General features: G+C 46.3%; 1 protein-coding gene across 1 annotated transcript in view; it reads left to right on the top strand.

Annotated features, from left to right (window-relative positions):
- Positions 1-18,194, top strand: part of LOC144495535 (cadherin-2-like) — a 225,137-nt gene that overhangs the window by 150,609 nt on the left and 56,334 nt on the right. The window contains exons 3-6 of the mRNA XM_078215605.1: positions 8,650-8,820; positions 9,721-9,876; positions 11,555-11,699; positions 13,410-13,582. Of these exons, the coding sequence (XP_078071731.1) occupies positions 8,650-8,820; positions 9,721-9,876; positions 11,555-11,699; positions 13,410-13,582 (645 nt within the window). The remainder of the gene's footprint in view (positions 1-8,649; positions 8,821-9,720; positions 9,877-11,554; positions 11,700-13,409; positions 13,583-18,194) is intronic.

Below are 18,194 nucleotides of genomic sequence, written 5' to 3'. Positions count from 1 at the left end.
CTGCTTCCACAGAGAGCAGGGATTTATATTGAGAAATGAAACCAGTTTGCTGCAAATGAGGTGTAATAACTGGAGGCGACTCATAGAATCCCTGCAGTGCAGAGGAAGCCATTCGGCCCATCGAGTCTGTACTGACTCTCCTCCAATGGAGCACATTACCCAGGCCCTATCCCCATAACCCTGCGCATTTAGCATGGCCAATCCACCTAACCTGAACATCTTTGTGATGTGCTGCTGTGACTTAAACTTTTCATTGTTGGAGCGAGATTATTAGCTAATGATTTTATTTTTTAAAAAAATATTTTTATATATATGTATTTTATATATCTGTCCCAGGGCGCATGCCCTCATTCCCGATTGGCGAGGCTTCCCACGGGTTCCAGACATTCATCGCTCTGTGTAAAATAAAAACTTGCCTCGCACATCTCCTCTAAACTTTTCCCCATGCATCTCTCAAACCTATGTCCCCTAGTACTTGACTTTTCTACCCTAGGGAAGAGCATCTGACTATCCACCCTGTCCATGCCCCTCATAATCTTGTGAACCTCTATCCGGTCGCCCCTCAACCTCCATTGTTCCAGTGAGAGCGTGATGGGACAAGACCCTATTGAGCTGCCGCGTGGGAGACCTCAGAGAGAAGGGACGCTACTTTAAAACTGAGATGAGGAGGAATTTCTTCAGCCAGGTGGTGGTGAATCTGTGGACGTCATTGCCACAGACAGTTATGGAGTCTAGGTCATCGAGTGTCTTTAAGACGGAGATGGATAGGTTCTTGATTAGTAAAGGGATCAAGGGTTACAGGGAGAAGGCAGGAGAATGGGGATGAGAAAAATATCAGCCATGATTGAATGGTGGAGCAGACTCGATGGGCCGAGTGGCCAAATTCTGCTCCTATATCTTGTGGTCTTATCCCTCAATCAACAACAAACCAGGTTTCCTGGAAATTATTACTTGCCGTGTGCAAATTCCTGCATTACAGCTACATAGTTCGGAGTATTGTATCTATAAAGTGTTTGGGGCATCTATGTTTTAAGCAATCTCTGCAATCACGTGAAATCTGTGTCCTGTGCTTCCCGATCCTCCAGCCACTGAGAACAGTTCTGTGATGACGCTGTACATTCAGCAACAGAAAGTTGGCGTTTCAGAATCGCTGACGGAAAGTTGCAAGTTAATCTCTTGTAGAAGTTGGAACCCTTCAGACTACACTTGTGTTCTGTAAATAATGGCATAATTCAGTTATCGCGCTTGGTTTTGTTCTCTGGGGTAAGGGGCTGTGAAGAGATGTATTTGGTGTGGACACTGTACACGATCCAGCTGTCGTGGGCTGGAGAATGTTTACTCAGTCCGTGGATGGAACCTAAATGTTTCTCTCATGGTTTATTAGCAAGAGAGGCATTAATGGAATTGGGTAAATATTTAAGATCTTGATTGATCAACTTTTGTAATGGTTGTAAACTTCCGATGACTCTCGTTATATCTACAGACTTCTTATTTTTAGCCTAACTTTATGGGAGATTAATGAGCAGTCAAGAGGCGCAATGACTTTAAACACTCCAGCTGTCCTCTGTCCTGATTCGGCGCTGGACCTTTCCAATTCTTCTCTCCGTGGTATGAGGCAGATTTATGTTTTCTCACGAGGGCTGAGATTTTGCTCACTCCAGCTTTCCAAGAAGCAAAACTGAAGCACTTTGGCCTGGCGGCACCATCCGTTTCATCCCAGACTTTTCCCCCCTCTTTGATTGTTCTCTTGGCGCTCTCCCTTTGCCTGGCCTCTGTCATTGATTAGAAACTAGAAGCAGGAATAGGCCATTCGAGCCTGCTCCACCTTTCTCTTTGATCAGGGTTGATCATCAAATTCAATTTCCCTCCCATATCCCTCGATCCCTTGAGCCCCAAGAGCTATATCTAATTTCTTCACAGTCTTGAGGATTCGGGGTAGACCATTTAGGACGGAGGTGAGGAGACATTTCTTCACCCAGAGAGTGGTGAGCCTGTGGAATTCATTACCACAGGAAGTAGTTGATGCCAAAACATTGAATGTATTCAAGAGGCGGCTGGATACATAATGAATGGCGGAGCAGGCTCGAAGGGCCGAATGGCCTCCTCCTGCTCCTATCTTCTATGTTTCTATGAAATCACAATAATTTGGTCTTAACTACTTTTCGGACTAGTGAATTCCACAGATTCACTGTGTGTGAAGAAATTTTTTAAATTTTAAAATCTTTTAAACTTTTTTAAAAATGAATTTATTATTGTCACAAGTAAGGCTTACATTAACACTGCAATTACGTTACTGTGAAAATCCCCTAATCGCCACACTCCGGTGCCTGTTCGGGTACACTGAGGGAGAATTTAGCTTCACCAGTGCACCCTAACCAGCACGTCTTTCAGCCCTGCAGGTTAGAGTCAGTGTGTTCAGAGGTGATTTCGGGAAAAGCTTCTTTCTTGCATAATGGAAATCTGGGACCCTCTTGTACCCAAAGAGGCTGGGGAGTCAACTTGCTTCATATCAGGCAAAGTTGCAGAACCAAAGTGGGTAGTTGTATTTGATGTGGACCAGCCATGACGTAACTGAAGCCATGATGGTCCACATCAAATGGACTTGAGGTTCATCAGCTGCCTTCTGCTCCTGAGGTCCAGTATCGTCACTCTGAAAGTTTATACTGCACTTCTAACATCACAGGGCCCTTTACAGGCACATCATCAAACATCAGGCCACAGAGGGATGTTCAGACATGATCGATATCATAGAAATGATAGAATCCCTAGACCACAGAAGGAGACCATTCGGCCCATCGAGTCTGCACCGACAACAATCCCACTGAAGCCCAATCCCTGTAACCTCTCACATTTACCCTGCTAATCCCTCTGACCTATCCCTCTAACCTGGGTCACTATGGGAAATTTTGGAGTGGCCAAAGCACCAAACCATGTCAAGCCATGTTAATGTTTAGACATGACCAAAAGCTAGCTCGGTTTGAAGGAGCGCGTTAACAGGAAGAGGAGAGGTTAAAGGAGGGAATTCCAGGGCTTGGGATCCGGGCTGAAGGCACAGCCACCAATGAGTGATGAGAGTCAGAGATCTGCTCGAGGCCAGGATTGGAGGAGCCTGGGGATGTCCGAGGAGTGTTGAGCTTGGAGGAGACGATGGAGGTGGAAGAAAGATCTGAACTCCAGGATGCAAATTTAAAAACCGTGATGTTCCTGTGCTGGGAGCCAATGGAAGCCGTCCATCTTGCATCGACACGCAAAAAATAAAAATCCAATCAGGAATTTAGAAGAAATGTCCTTGCCACAAATGTGGGATTTCCCGTAAAGTGGTGAGGTGAATACTGTAGAGGGGAATCTCTTTTTCCATTTCCTAGCTACAGAATTAGGGGATATTTTATTCTATTCAAGGTGCTTTATAAATATAAGTTGCTGATGAAGCCGTATAAGCACATTTTTTCAAACATATTCATGAGTGCGATGTGGGTGTCGCTGGCTAGGCCAGCAGTTATTGCCCAACCTTTATTGCCCTTGAGAAGGTTTTGGTGGACTGTCGCCTTGAACAGCTGTAGCGCATGTGGTGTAGGTGCACTCTCAATGTTGTTAGGGAGTTCCAGGATTTTGATCCATGGACTGTGAAGGAATGGCAGATATATTTCCAAGTCAGGATGGTGAGTGGCTTGGAGAACATGCCCTTGTCTACGTGAATGGGGACGAAGTAGAACTGGCCAAGAGCTTCAAGTTTTTAGGTGTCTAGATCACCAACAACCTGTCCTGGTCCCCCCATGCCGACACTATAGTTAAGAAAGCCCACCAACGCCTCTACTTTCTCAAGAGACTTAAGGAAATTTGGCATGTCCGCTACGACTCTCTCCAACTTTTACAGATGCATCATAGAAAGCATTCTTTCTGGTTGTATCACAGCTTGGTGTGGCTCCTGCTCTGCCCAAGACTGCAAGAAACTACAAAGGGCTGTGAACGAAGCCCAGTCCATCACTCAAACCAGCCTCCCATTCGTTGACTCTGTCTACACCTCCCGCTGCCTCGGAAAAGCAGCCAGCATAATTAAGGACCCCACGCACCCCGGACATTCTCTCTTCCACCTTCTTCCATCGGGAAAAGATACAAAAGTCTGAGGTCACGTACCAACCGACTCGAGAACCGCTTCTTCCCTGCTGCTGTCAGACTTTTGAATGGACCTACCTTGCACTAAGCTGATCTTTCTCTACACCCTAGCTATGACTGTAACACTACATTCTGCACTCTCTCCTTTCCTTCTCTATGAACAGTGTGCTTTGTCTGTATAACGCGCAAGAAACAATACTTTTCACTGTATACTAATAAATGTGACAAATCAAATCCAACCTCCAGGTGGTGGTGTTTCCCCCGTCTCTGCTACCCATGACCTTCTAGATGGTAGAGGTCATGGATTTGGAAGATGCTGTTGAAGGAGCCTTGGTGACTTCCTGCAGTGCATCTTGTAGATGGTACACACTGGTTCCACTGTGCGTCGGTAGTGGGGGGGGTGAATGTTTGTGGATTGTGGGCTGCTTTGTCCTGGATGGTGTCAAGCTTCTTGAATGATGTTGGAGCTGCACCCATCCAGGCAGGTGGAGAGTATTCCATCACACTCCTGACTTGTCTCTTGTAGATGGTGAACAAGCTTTGCAGAATCAGGAGGAAAATCACACCACAGAATTCCTAGTCTCTGACCTGCTCTGGTGGCTACAGTATTCATACGGCCAGTCCAGTTTAGTTTCTGTACATAGGTTATTAAATTGTCATTGACATCTGCAAAAGTAGAATTGAAAATATTAATAAAATGGGGCTTTTTAACTGAGAGATCGAGGGTGTGGAAGTCGTACTTCAGCTATTAGTGTAGACCACATCTGGAGTTACTTTGAGCAGTCCTGGACACCAAAAAGTAGGAGGAATTCATAGGCATGGAAGGGAGTGCAGTGGGGAGACTTGCGACAGATGACATCTGTACTCTTACGGGTTATATTACCAGGAGAAGTCACGTAAGTGTGTACCCTGGAGTTTAGAAGTTTATGGGGGGTGATTTAATCAGAGATTTCAAGGTGTTTAGAATCATAGAATCCCTACAGTGCAGAAGGAGGCCATTTGGCCCATCAAGTCTGCACCGACCACCATTCTACCCAGGCACTGTTCCCGTAACTCCACATATTCACCCTGCTAATTCCCCTGACACTAGGGTCAGTTTAGCATGGCCAATCAACCTAACCTGCACATCTTGAGTGTAGGGGAGGAAACCGGAGTACCCGGAGGAAACCCACACAGACATGGGGAGAATGATCGGATAGACCGAGAGAAGTTACTTGTTGGTGAGTCTAGAACCGCGAGATATTATCCAAAAATTAAAAAGCCAATCTTTCAGGCATAGAATTCAAAAAATCGCCTACAGGCATTATGGGACTTTGGAAGACTCTGCCTCAGAAGGCAGTGGAGATGGGGGGGGACACTGAATATTTTTATGGCAGGAGTAGATAAACTTTTAGACAAGGGAATTAAAGGTTATCGGAGGGTCAAAGGGAATGCGGAATTCAAAACACAAACAATTTCTGATTAACAATGTTTAAAAAGTTATGGGAATAGTGTGGGATTGATGAAGGCATTGAATTGTCCATGATTTTATTGAATGAAGCAGCAGGCTTGAGGGGCCAAATGGCACACTTCTCCTTTTTCGTATGTTCGCGTGGATGCGTGACAGAAATCTGGAGCCTGCTTCCCCGAGGATCTTATGCAATTACAGTACAACGGATTATCTGATCTGTATTCAGATTAGTGTGGTGAACTCGGTCTGGACTTGTCTCTATCAACTTAAATCCTATTTCCAACCAAATGTTTCCCTTGTTCTTTTAATCAATTCTGCCTCAATTGAGAGGGATTCTGAAAGAATTTCGTTAAGGCTGAATGAAGATTGCTGGCTCGTGTCACGAGGGAATGATTGAGACCGAAACTGCGATCTTCTAAAAGCAGTTTCTTTTGTTTCTAGAATGTGAGCGTCTCAGGAATGGCTGAACTTATACCCTTTATAGAGTCATAGAGGTTTATAGCATAGAAACAGGCCCTTTAGCCCAATTTGTCTGTGCCGCCCCTTTGTTTTTAACCACCAAGCTAATCCCAATTGTGCCTGCATTTGGCCCATATCCCTCTATACCCATGTAACTGTCTAAATGCTTTTTAAAAGACAAAATTGTACCTGCCTCTACTACTACCTCTGGCAGCTTGTTCCAGACACTCACCACCCTCTGTGTGAAAAAATTGCCCCTCTGGGCCCTTTTGTATCTTTCCCCTCTCGCCTTAAACCTTTGCCCTCTAGTTTTAGACTTCCCTACCTTTGGGGAAAAGATGCTGACTATCTACCACACAGTGGTCACCACACTACCAGAAGGACGTGGCGGCTTTGGAGAGGGTACAGAAAAGGTTTGCCAGGATGTTGCCTGGTATGGAGGGTATTAGCTCTGAGGAGAGATTGAATAAACTGGGATTGTTCTCCCTGGAAAGACGGAGGCTGGGAGGGCGACCTGATAGAAGTTTATAAAATTATGAGGGGTATGGATAGGGTGAACAGTTGGAAGCTTTTTCCCAGGTCCGAAATGCCGATTACAAGGGGCACAAGTCCAAGATAAGGGGGGAAAGGTTCAGTGGAGATGTGCGGAGGAAGATTTTTTACACCGTGATGGGGGCCTGGAATGCCCTGCCAAGTGAGGTGGTTGAGGCAGATACATTAGCCACATTTAAGACTTATCTTTATAGGCATATGAACAAATGGGAAATAGAGGGGTGCAAGTGGTTGGTCTAGCTAGGTAAACGTGATCGGTGCAGACTTGGAGGGCCGAAGGGCTGTTCTTGTGCTGTACTGTTCTTTGTACCTTATCTATGCCCCTTTGTCTTCACCAAATGCTTCCTTTCTATATACCTGTAAAAGCTTTTATAGTTTGTTTTTGTTATTTGCTAGATTGCATTCATGTCCTGTTCTCTCTTTATCAGTGTCTTGGCTTTCCTTTGCTGTATTCTTAAAAACCTCCCTTATTTTCAGGCTTAATATTTCCGGCAATGTTATAAATCTTTTTTTAAAATCTTGTACAATCTTTCACTCCCTTTGCCAGCCATGGTTGACTGGTATTTTGTCTTTATAGGAATGTATAGATGCTGTGCCATGTGTAATAGTTCTTTGTGCGTAGATGATGAATACTCTTCAATCATTCCTTTTAATGTATTTTCCCAATCAACCTCAGTCAACTTGTCCCTCGTATCTTCGTAATTTCCTTTATTCAACTTTAACATCCTGGCTTCAGATTGAACCTCCTCTCTTTTAAACATCATGTAAAATTCTATCATATATACATTTGGAGCATTGTGTGCAGTTCTGGTCACCGCACTATCAGAAGGATGTGGAAGCTTTGGAGAGAGTGCAAAGAAGGTTCACCAGGATGTTGCCTGGTCTCGAGGGCGTTGACTATGAGGAGAGGTTGAATAAACCAGGATTGTTTTCACTGGAAAGACGGAGGCTGAGGGATAATCTGATAGAGGTTTTCAGAATGATGAGAGGCAGAGACAGGGTGGATAGTCAGAGGCTTTTCCCCAGGGTGGAAGTGTCAATTACAAGGGGCACAGGTTCAAGGTGAGAGGGGGACAGTTTTTAAGGGAGATGTGCAGGGGTATTCCTTTACGCAGAGAGTGGTGGGTGCCTGGAACGCGCTGCCAGAGGAGGTGGCGGAAGCAGGTACATTAGCAACATTTAAGAGGCATCTGGATGGGTGCATGAATAGGGAGGAAATAGAGGGATACAGGGGAGAAGGTTTTTTTTTTAGTTTAGTTAGGGCATCATGATTAGCACGGGCTTGGAGGGCCGAAGGGCCTGTTCCTGTGCTGTACCTTGTTCTTTCTATTGTGGTCGTTCATCCTTAAAGATTCTTTTACAACAACGTTATTAATTAGCCCTTCCTCATTACATCGTACTAGATCTGGAATAGGCTGTCCTCTAGTCAGCTGATCAACATGTTGCTCTGGAAACCCATCCACGGGTGGCACGGTGGCACAGTGGTTAGCACTGCTGCTTCACAGCGCCACGGACTCGGGTTCAATTCCTGGCCCTGGGTCACTGTCTGTGTGGAGTTTGCACATTCTCCCCATGTCTGCTTGGGTTTCCTCCGGGTGCTACAGTTTCCTCCCACAGTCCTAAGATGTGCAGGTTAGGTGGATACTAAATTTCCCCTTAATGTCCAAAAATATGCAGATTTGATGGATTAGCCATGGGAAATGTGTGGGGTTAAGTGGATAGGGCAGAGGAGCGAGCCTTGATGGGATGCTCTTTTGGAGAGTCAGTGCAGCATCGATGGGCTGAATGGCCTCCTCCTGCACTGTGGGGTTTCTATGGTTCTCCAATTTTAGGGAATGGCGGAACAGGCTCAAGGGGCTGAATGGCCTGGCCTCTGTTCCAATTTCAGATGTTCATACACAATCCTTGACTCTCCTTGTCTTTCTAAACTCCGTCTTTAATTCAGCCTGGAATATATTCCGTGACCCAGCGTCCACTGCTCTCTGGGGGAAGGGGGTGAAGCAGATATATTCAGTCCAATTAAATTCCACTCATTGATTTTTTTCCCCCCCTCTTTATTTAATGTGTATTTTCAGACCTGGAAGTCGACTGGCGTCATCCCACCTCGGAATATTCCGGACATTGTGTTTCCACGGTTCCCGCTAGAGTACCAGGGGCAGTTGAAACGCCAGAAGAGGGACTGGGTCATCCCTCCGATCAATGTTCCCGAAAACTCTCGTGGTCCGTTCCCGCAGGAACTGGTGAGGGTAAGGTTCCATTCTATTCATTCGATACGAGGTTTGCGAGAGCACTTATTGGTGCTGAGGTGGACAGCAGGTTGGTTTTGCATGGAATTCTACATGACCTTCGAACTCTTATTGCTTGCAGATTAATCATCGAATAAAAACCTCCTTCTAGCCACCAGGTGATAGCCACGCAGTCCCTTCAAGCTGAGGGGATTTATTAGTCTTTCTGCTCAAATGTACTCGAGCTAGTCAATGGCCCAGATGCGTCAGTAATGTTGCTTTTTTTTAAATTGGGTCAACTATTCTTGATTGGTAATGGGATCAAGGGTTACGGGGGAAAAAAGCAGGAGAATGGGGTTGAGAAACTTATCAGCCATGATTGAATGGCAGAGCCATCGCGATGGGCCGAATGGCCTAATTCTGCCCCTAGATCTTATTGTCTTATGTTTTGGTGGGTAGCACTCTCAACTCCTGTGCTGGAAGATTGAGAGTTCCAAGACATCTCCAGAGACTTGAGCCCAGATTCCAGGCTGACGGTCCCAGTGCAGCACTGGGGGAGTGCCGCACTGCCAGAGGCACAGTTTTTTTTTTCAGATGAGAAATTAAAGTGGGGCCTCCAGTGTAAACATAAAAGATCCCACGGCACAACTCTGAAGAAGAACCAAGGGATAAATGCTGTTCTCCTGGCCAGTGTTTATTCGTCAAACGAATCTGGCTGTTTCTGTGTGATTGTTTGTGGGATCTTGCTGTGTGAATATTGGCTGCTGTGCTTCCTATATTACAAGAGTGACTACACTTCGGAAGTACCTCGCTGGTTTTGGGATATCCCATGGGCATGAAAGACACTCTTTATAAATGCAAGCTCCCCCCCTCTCAGTAATGATTATCCCCTAAGTTTCTCTCTCCTCTGTGTGTCTCCAGATTCGATCTGATCGTGACAAAAACCGTTCGTTACGCTACAGTGTGACCGGGCCAGGAGCTGACCAGCCACCGACTGGGATCTTCAGCATTAGCCCAATCTCCGGCGAGCTCTCCGTGACTCAGCCTTTGGATCGGGAACAGATAGCTTCCTACCATGTAAGTTTCTGAACGTTCCAGGAAAGAGAGTGTGTTGCCAAAGCTGTGTCATCGTGTGTTTATCAGGACACGCACAAGAGTACCAAATTTCAAAACTGTTACGACAAAGGGTGGCATGGTGGCAAAGTGGTTAGCACTGCTGCCTCACAGCGCCAGGGACCCGGGTTCGATTCCCGGCTTGGATCACTGTCTGTGTGGAGTCTGCACATTCTCCCCATGTCTGCGTGGGTTTCCTCCGGGTGCTCCAGTTTCCTCCCATATTCTGAAACACGTGCTGGTTAAGTGCATTGACTGTGCTAAATTCTCCCTCAGTGTGCCCGAACAGGCGCCGGAGTGTGGCGACTAGGGGAATTTCGCAGTAACTTCATTGCAATGTTAATGTAAGCCTTACTTGTGACTAATGAATAAACTTTATTTTATTATTTTTACTTTAAATTGCACCTTCATTCAATCATTCCCTCCACCACTTAGTGACAGCCATGTGTACCATCTTATCTATTTATTATCATTACAAGTAGGCTTACTTTAACACTGCAATGAAGTTACTGTGAAAGTCCCCTAGTCGCCACATTCCAGCGCCTGTTCGGGTACACTGAAGGATAATTTAGCACGACCAATGCACCTAACCAGCACGTCTTTCAGACTGTGGGAGGAAACCGGAGCACCCGGAGGAAACCCACGGGGAGAACGTACAGACTCCGCACGAACAGTGACCCAAGCTGGGAATTGAACCCGGGTCCCTGGCGCTGTGAGGCAGCAGTGCTAACCACTGTGCTGCACAGATGATGATCGGTTGGTAAGTCAACTTCGATTCTGTAATGTAAATTGTTGTGATCCTTTGAAATTTGGCATTCTTGCACTTGTCATGAAGAGTGCAAGGGGCAAAACTTCAACAACATGTCCCTCTTTTCAGTGACGTTTGAGTTCTGTACTATCGAGTTTCTTATTGTGAATGAGATATTTGAAGATGATGATTTTGACGAAATAGATGGAGAGAAACGGTTCCTGCTGGCTGGAGAGTCGGTAATCGGAGGGACTGGTCCAAAAGAAATTGGGAGGAAGAATGAGGAGTTTGGTGCAGCGAGTTGTCGTGATCTGGAACACCACGGAAAATACTTAAAGGAAGAAAGTTGCAGGACACTGGGGAAAGAGCAAGGAGGGGAGAGGATAATTAGACAGCTCTTTCAAAGAGTGCAGGGTTCGATGGGCTGAATTACATCCTGCTATGGCGCCTTGACAGCAGTAAGTTGTAAGTTATCATAGAGTCATCATAGTGCAGAAGGAGGCCATTCAGCCCATCGAGTCTGCACCGACAACAATCCCACCCAGGCCTATTCCCGTAACACCGAACATTTACTCTGCTAGTCCCCCTGTCACTAGGGTCAACTTAGCACGGCCAATCCACCTAACCTGCACATCTTTGGGAATGTGGGAGGAAACCGGAGCACCCGGAGGAAACCCACACAGACATGGGGAGAACGTGCAAATTCCACACAGCCAGTCACCCAAGCCGGGAATTGAACCTGGGTCCCTGGCGCAGTGAAAGCATATTAATATTATGTGAGGTTGAATAATATTGAATACAGATATTTGTGGCCCATTCTCGGAAAGGATTGTTAGTTATGAGGTTATCCCTCGCCCTTCTAAATGCCGTACTGATGTGATTATTGCCTTCCAGCTCAGAGCTCATGCCGTTGACCTGAATGGCAATCAGGTGGAGAACCCCATTGACATAGTTATCAATGTCATTGATATGAACGATAACCGGCCCGAGTTTCTGCATCAAGTTTGGAACGGTTCTGTCCCTGAAGGATCAAAGCCAGGTAACGTTCGCTCAGAGCTTTTGTTGCAGAAGGCACCCAGTGGTACTCGGGACGCCGTCATTTGTTGCAGTGGTTTGTTTTGCTGGCGTGACCCTCTGATTGCGTGAAGGAAGTGTCTGATGATAGGAGAATTACAAAATCATTGTGTTTATGATGCCGTTTATCCCTTTTCAACTAAATCACTTTTCCCTTGTAAAGACTAGTCTCGTGGTATCCCAGCAGTTGGAACAATGTCCACTTTAAAAACTTGGTCATAGAGTTTTACATCACAGAGAGAGGCCCTTTGGCCCATCGTGCCTATGCCGACCATCGAGCACCTATCCTATTCCCATTTTCCAGTCTGTAGCCTTGTACGCTGGGGCGTTTCAAGTGTTCATCTAAATACTCCTTAAATGTTGTGAGGGTTCCCACCTCTACCACCCTTTCAGGCAGTGAGTTCCAGATTCCCACCACCCTCTGGGTGAAAATGCATTTCCTCAAACGCACTCTAAATCTCCTGACCCTGACCATAAATGTACGGCCCCTGGTTTGACCCCTCTACCAAGAGGAAAGGTTCCTTCCTATCCACCCTATCTATGTCCCTCATACTTTTATACATCTCAATCAGGTTCTCTCAGCTTTCTCTGCTCTAAAGAAAACAACCCCAGCTTAACCAGTTTTTCCTCTTGATAAAACGCTCCAGCCGAGGCAACATCCTGGTGAATCTCCTCTGCACCCCTCCAGTGCAATCACATCCTTCCGATAATGTGGCGACCAGAACTGCACACAGTGCTCTAGCTGTGGCCTAACTAGTGTTTTGTACAGCTCCATCATATCCTCCCTGCTCTTGTATTCTATGCCTGGGCTAATAAAGTACCCATATGACTTCTTAATTGATGGGACGTGGGCACCTCTGGGAAGACCAACACTTGTTGCCTATCCCTATTTGCCCTTGAAAGGCTGGTGACAAGCCAACCTCAGTGACTATGCCTGAGTGACTTACTGGGCCATTTCCGAGAGCGGTTAAGAGTCAACCACATTGCTGTGGCTCTGGAGTCACATGTAGGCCAGACCGGGTAAGGACGGCAGATTTCCTTCCCTAAAGGGACATTAGTGACCCAGATGTGCTTTTCTGACAATGGTTTCATGGCCACCTGTAGATTCTTAATTCCGGGTATTTTTTCTTGAATTCAAATTCCATCATCTGCCATGGTGGGATTCTAAAGTTTATTAGTCACAAGTACCTTAACACTGCAATGAAGTTACTGTGAAATTTCCCTAGTCGCCACACTCCGGCGCATGTTCGCGTCAATGCACCCTAACCAGCACGTCTTTTCAGAATGTGGGAGGAAACCGGAGCACCCGGAGGAAACCCACGCAGACACGGGGAGAACGTGCAGACTCCACACAGACAGTGACCCAAGCCGGGAACCGAACCCGGGTCCCTGGTGCTGTGCCCCTGGATTTGAACCCGCATCCCCAGAATATTAGCTGAGTTTCTGGATTAATAGTCTAGCGATAATACCACTGGGCCCATCGCCTTCCTATTTAGTTCAAAAATGTATTACTATGCCTCATGGGAAACATGCTCTTAATTGTCTTGAATCATCTGAGGCAGGGAGTGTTTGGAAAATAAGTTACAACAAGTTAAGGATCTTTGACACGAGTCACTTTCGGTCAAAACTTCCTATCCCCTCAATTGAAGCTTGGCTTTTCCTTTCTCTTCCCCAGGAACATTTGTCATGGCAGTAACAGCAGTCGATGCTGATGACCCCAACTCATCCAATGGCATTCTGAGATACAAGATCCTTTCTCAAACGCCAAGCAGCCCCTCTCCTAACATGTTTACAATCAATAATCGGACAGGAGATATCGTCACAGTAGCTGCCGGTCTGGACAGAGAGGTAACGTATATGTCAGGAGAACGTCGTGAGCTGCTTCACTCAGCCTACACAATGAATGGACGAAAGCTGTCCCCCCAGATTTCAATATTGTGGCCGACCTTTTAACAAAAATCTTTTAGTCAGCGGCTCAACTTGATTCAAGAGTTTGAGGAGAGATTTGAGTCGGTTAGGATTGTTTTCGGAAGAATGAGAGCGGGGATTTCATAGAGACTTTTTAAATTCTAACATGACGTGACAGGGTAGATGCAGGAAGGATGTACCCGATGGTGGGGGTGTCCAGAACCAGGGGTCACTGTCCTAAACGGTCCATCCTGCATCCTCAGACTGAGATGAGGAGAAATTTCTTCACTGAGTGGTCAGCCTGTGTAATTTGCTACCACAGAAGGTAGTTGAGGTCAAAACATTGAATGTTTTCAAGAAACAGTTAGATCTCGCACTTGCAGTCCATGTGGTGTTAGGGAGGCAGTTCTAAGATTTTGGAACGGTGATATATTTCCAAATCAAAGGGGCATAGATAGGTAGATAGTCAACATCTTTTCCCAAAGGTAGGGGAGTCTAAAACTAGAGGGCCTAGATTTATGGTGAGAGGGGAGAGATACAAAAGGGTCCAGAGGGGCAAATGTTTCACTCGAGGGTGATGAGTGTTTGGAACGAGCTGCCAGAGGTAGTAGTCGAGGCGGGTACAATTTTGCCTTCTAAAAAGCATTTAGACAGTTACATGGGTAAGATGGGTATAGAGGGATATGGGCCAAACGCGGGCAATTGGAGCTAGCTTACTGATTAAAAACTGGGTGGCATGGACGAGATGGGCTGAAGGGCCTATTTCCATACTGTAAACCTCTGACTCTTATGACTCTAATCAAGATTGAGAGTGGCTTGGAGGGGAACTTGTAGGTGGTGGTGTTCCCATGTATCTGCTGCTGTTGCCCTTCTAGATGGTAGAGGTCGTGGGTTTGGAAGGTGCTGCCTAAGGAGCATTGGTGAGTTCCTGCAGTGCATCTTGTAGATGGTACACACTGCTGCCTCTGTGATGGTGGAGGGAGTGATTGTTGAAGATCCCTGGATGGGGTGCCAATCAAGCAGGCTGTTTTGACTGGATGGTGTTGAGTTTCTTGAGTGGTGTTGGAGCTGCACCCATCCAGGCAAGTGGGGAGTATTCCATCAGACTCCTGACTTGTGCCTTGTAGATGGTGGACAGGTTTTGGGGAGTCAGGAGGAGAGTTACTCACTGCAGGATTCCCAGCCTCTGACCTGTTCTTGTAGCCACAGTATTTGTATATCTGGGTCCAGTTCAGTTTCAGGGCAATGGTAAAACCCCCCCCCCCAACCGCGCGTGCAACATATTGACAATTGAGATCATATCCTACACCTGTTTCACCTCAGGTTTGTTGAGCTTTTAGAAATCATAGAATCCTACAGTGCAGAAGGAGACCATTTGGCCCATCAAGTCTGCACCGATGACAATACCACCCAGGCCCTATCCCTGCTATTTACTCCACTAATCCTCCTAATCTTGGGACACTAAGGGGCAATTTTTAGCACGGCCAATCTGCCGAACCAGCACGTCTTTCGGACTGTGGGAAGAAACCGGAGCATCCGGAGGAACCCCACGCAGACACGGGGAGAACGTGCAAACCCCACACAGACAGTGACCCAAGGCCGGGTTTGAACCTGGGTCCCTGTCGCTGTGAGCCAGCAGTGCTAACCACTGTGCCACCCCCATTTATCCTGGGAAATACATCCTCTCAATTCTGGTGTTCTCATTTACCTTCTCCAGTGCCTCTCTATCCTTTTAGTTGGGTAATTAACCTGAACTGTTACCTCCACACCCTAAGCCTGGCCTAACCAAGATTGTAAACAAGTTTAATATCTCTTGTTTTTCAATTCTATCCCCCTAGAAATGAACTCCGAAAATGAGTGAGTGGTGTAAAGAAAATGGCAGCTTCTTCCACTCTGTCTCTTAGCTCATAGGAGCAGAATTAGGCCACTCGGCCCATCGAGTCTGCTCTGCCTTTCAATCATGGCTGATATTTTTCTCATCCCCATTCTCCTGCCATTTCCCCATAACCCCTGATCCCCTTATTAATCAAGAACCTATCTATCTCTGTCTTAAAGACATTCAATGACCTGGCCTCCACAGCCTTCTGCGGCAAAGAGTTCCACAGATCCACCCCCCTCCGGCTGAAGAAATTCCTCCTCATCTCTGTTTTAAAAGATCGTCCCTTTAACTCTTGGGGGCGGGAATGAGAGCTATAAATATTTAAAGGGGGGAGGTTGGTGGGGAGGAGGGGGTGGTGTCTGTGGTTTTGACTTACATGAATCTTTTAAAATATTAATACTGCAGGCTTCAATGCAAATCAATTAATTGGATCTGGAAACCCTATCCCTTTCTGCAGTGGACCAGGGCAGGCCTGTTGAATCTGTGTCTTCTCGTCACCTGTACAAAGACAGCGAAACCAATGCAGGAATTCCCCGCTGTGATGTAATCCGTGACGGGAGAGGGAGTTCTAATTGTCCGGATGCTATGGGGAAGCACACTTTGATTTGATTTATTATTATCACGTGTATGAGTATACAGTGAAAAGTATTGTTTCTTGCGCGCTATACAGACAAAGCATACCGTTCATAGAGAAGGGAAGGAGAGACTGCAGAATGTAGTGTTACAGTCATAGCTAGGGTGTAGAGAAAGATCAACTTAATGCAAGATAAGTCCATTCGAAGGTCTGACAGCAGCAGGGAAGAAGCTGTTCTTGAGTCGGTTGATATGTGATCTCAGACTCTTGTATCTTTTTCCTGACGGAAGAAGGTGGAAAAGAGAATGTCCGTGGGGTCCTTAATTATGCTGGCTGCTTTTCCCGAGGCAGCGGGAAGTGTAGACAGAGTCAATGGATGGGAGGCTGGTTTGAGTGATGGACTGGGCTTCGTTCACGACCCTTTTGTAGTTTGTTGCGGTCTTGGGCAGAGCAGGAGCCATACCAAGCTGTGATACAACCAGAAAGAACGCAGTAATGTAATAAGGGTTTTGTTGTGTTTGTATGGCAGTTCAGATTTACGTTCAGCCCTTCAGACATTAGTGTAACGAGGTCGGTGATATGTCCTGTGCTTGTACAAGCCTCTCGACAGTATTAATTACTGGCCACTGGTATAAATTAGTGGATTGTGCCAAGTGTTACCTGTTGAATTTAAGATGTGGGTTGGGGACATGGTGGTGGTGTCCAGAACACAGGGAAAATTTCCTAACTGCAACGCTCGGTTTTTGTTGAGATGAAGTAGAAATGGTGGAAAGGTTCAAGATTTTAGGTGTCCGGATCACCAACAACCTGTCCTGGTCCCCCCCATGCCGACACTATAGTTAAGAAAGCCCACCAACATCTCTCAGAAGACTAAGGAAATTTGGCATGTCCGCTATGACTCTCTCCAACTTTTACAGATGCACCATAGGAAGCATTCTTTCTGGTTGTATGACAGCTTGGTATGGCTCCTGCTCTGCCCAAGACCGCAAGGAACTACAAAAGGTTGTGAATGTAGCCCAACCCATCACGCAACCAGCCTCCCATCCATTGACTCTATCTGCACTTCCCTCTGCCTTGGGAAAAGCAGCGAGCATAATTAAGGACCCCACGCACCCTGGACATTCTCTCCTCCACCTTCTTCCGTCGGGAAAAAGATAACAAAAGTCTGAGGTCACGTACCAACAGACTCAAGAACAGCTTCTTCCCTGCTGCTGTCAGACTTTTGAATGGACCTACCTCGCATTAAGTTGATCTTTCTCTATACCCTAGCTATGACTGTAACACTACATTCTGCACTCTCTCCTTCTCTATGAACGGTATGCTTTGCCTGTAAAGCGTGCAAGAAACAAAACTTTTCACTGTATAGTGATACATGTGACAATAATAAATCAAATCATCTGATGTTGGTCAGAAGCACAACTTAATTTCTATCTCTTTCGCCATCCAGGGAGCTCTGGATTTACTTGCCCTACCTTTCCCCTTGGCAGAAATAAACCTTGACTATACCTGAACTATTGCCTCTTTCAGGGCAGCCATTATCCACCTCCAGTCAGCCTGCCAACCTTTATCTGGGTCGGATCCATTCTTCCCGACTGAAGTTGTCTTTGCCCCAGTTAATTATCCTTACTCTGGATTCTTGCTTGACTTTTCCGAAATAGTCAACCGAAACCTTCCAATGCAATGATCGCTGTTACCTAAATGTTCCCCCACTGACACTTGATCTACTCGGCCCACCTGACTCCCAAAGCCGAGATGCAAGAAAGCAGACAAGATCCCAGACAAACCGCCAAAACCAAGTCTAGCAGTGACTCGTGGAGGCGGAAGAGTTTGACAGCATAGAAAGAGGCCCTTCGGCCCACTGTGTCTGCGCCAGCCATCGAGCTACCTTGTTGGGCTGGAAACGGAACATTTTCCTGACTACTCTATAATTCTTCCACCAGTAAAAGCATAAAGGGTTAGGGTGGAGTGAAGCAGTGTGAGAGGCTGTGGTTACATTACTCCTTGATGTATCCAGATGGCCTGACCTTTTTTAATTGTCCGCTATCAGAAAAGTGATACCCCAATAATCCCCGGGGAAGGAACATCAAGCTTGGAGTTCT

This window comes from Mustelus asterias, chromosome 7, assembly GCF_964213995.1.
Source record: "Mustelus asterias chromosome 7, sMusAst1.hap1.1, whole genome shotgun sequence".
NCBI lineage: Eukaryota > Metazoa > Chordata > Chondrichthyes > Carcharhiniformes > Triakidae > Mustelus > Mustelus asterias.
This window is presented reverse-complemented; position numbering and strand designations above follow the sequence as displayed.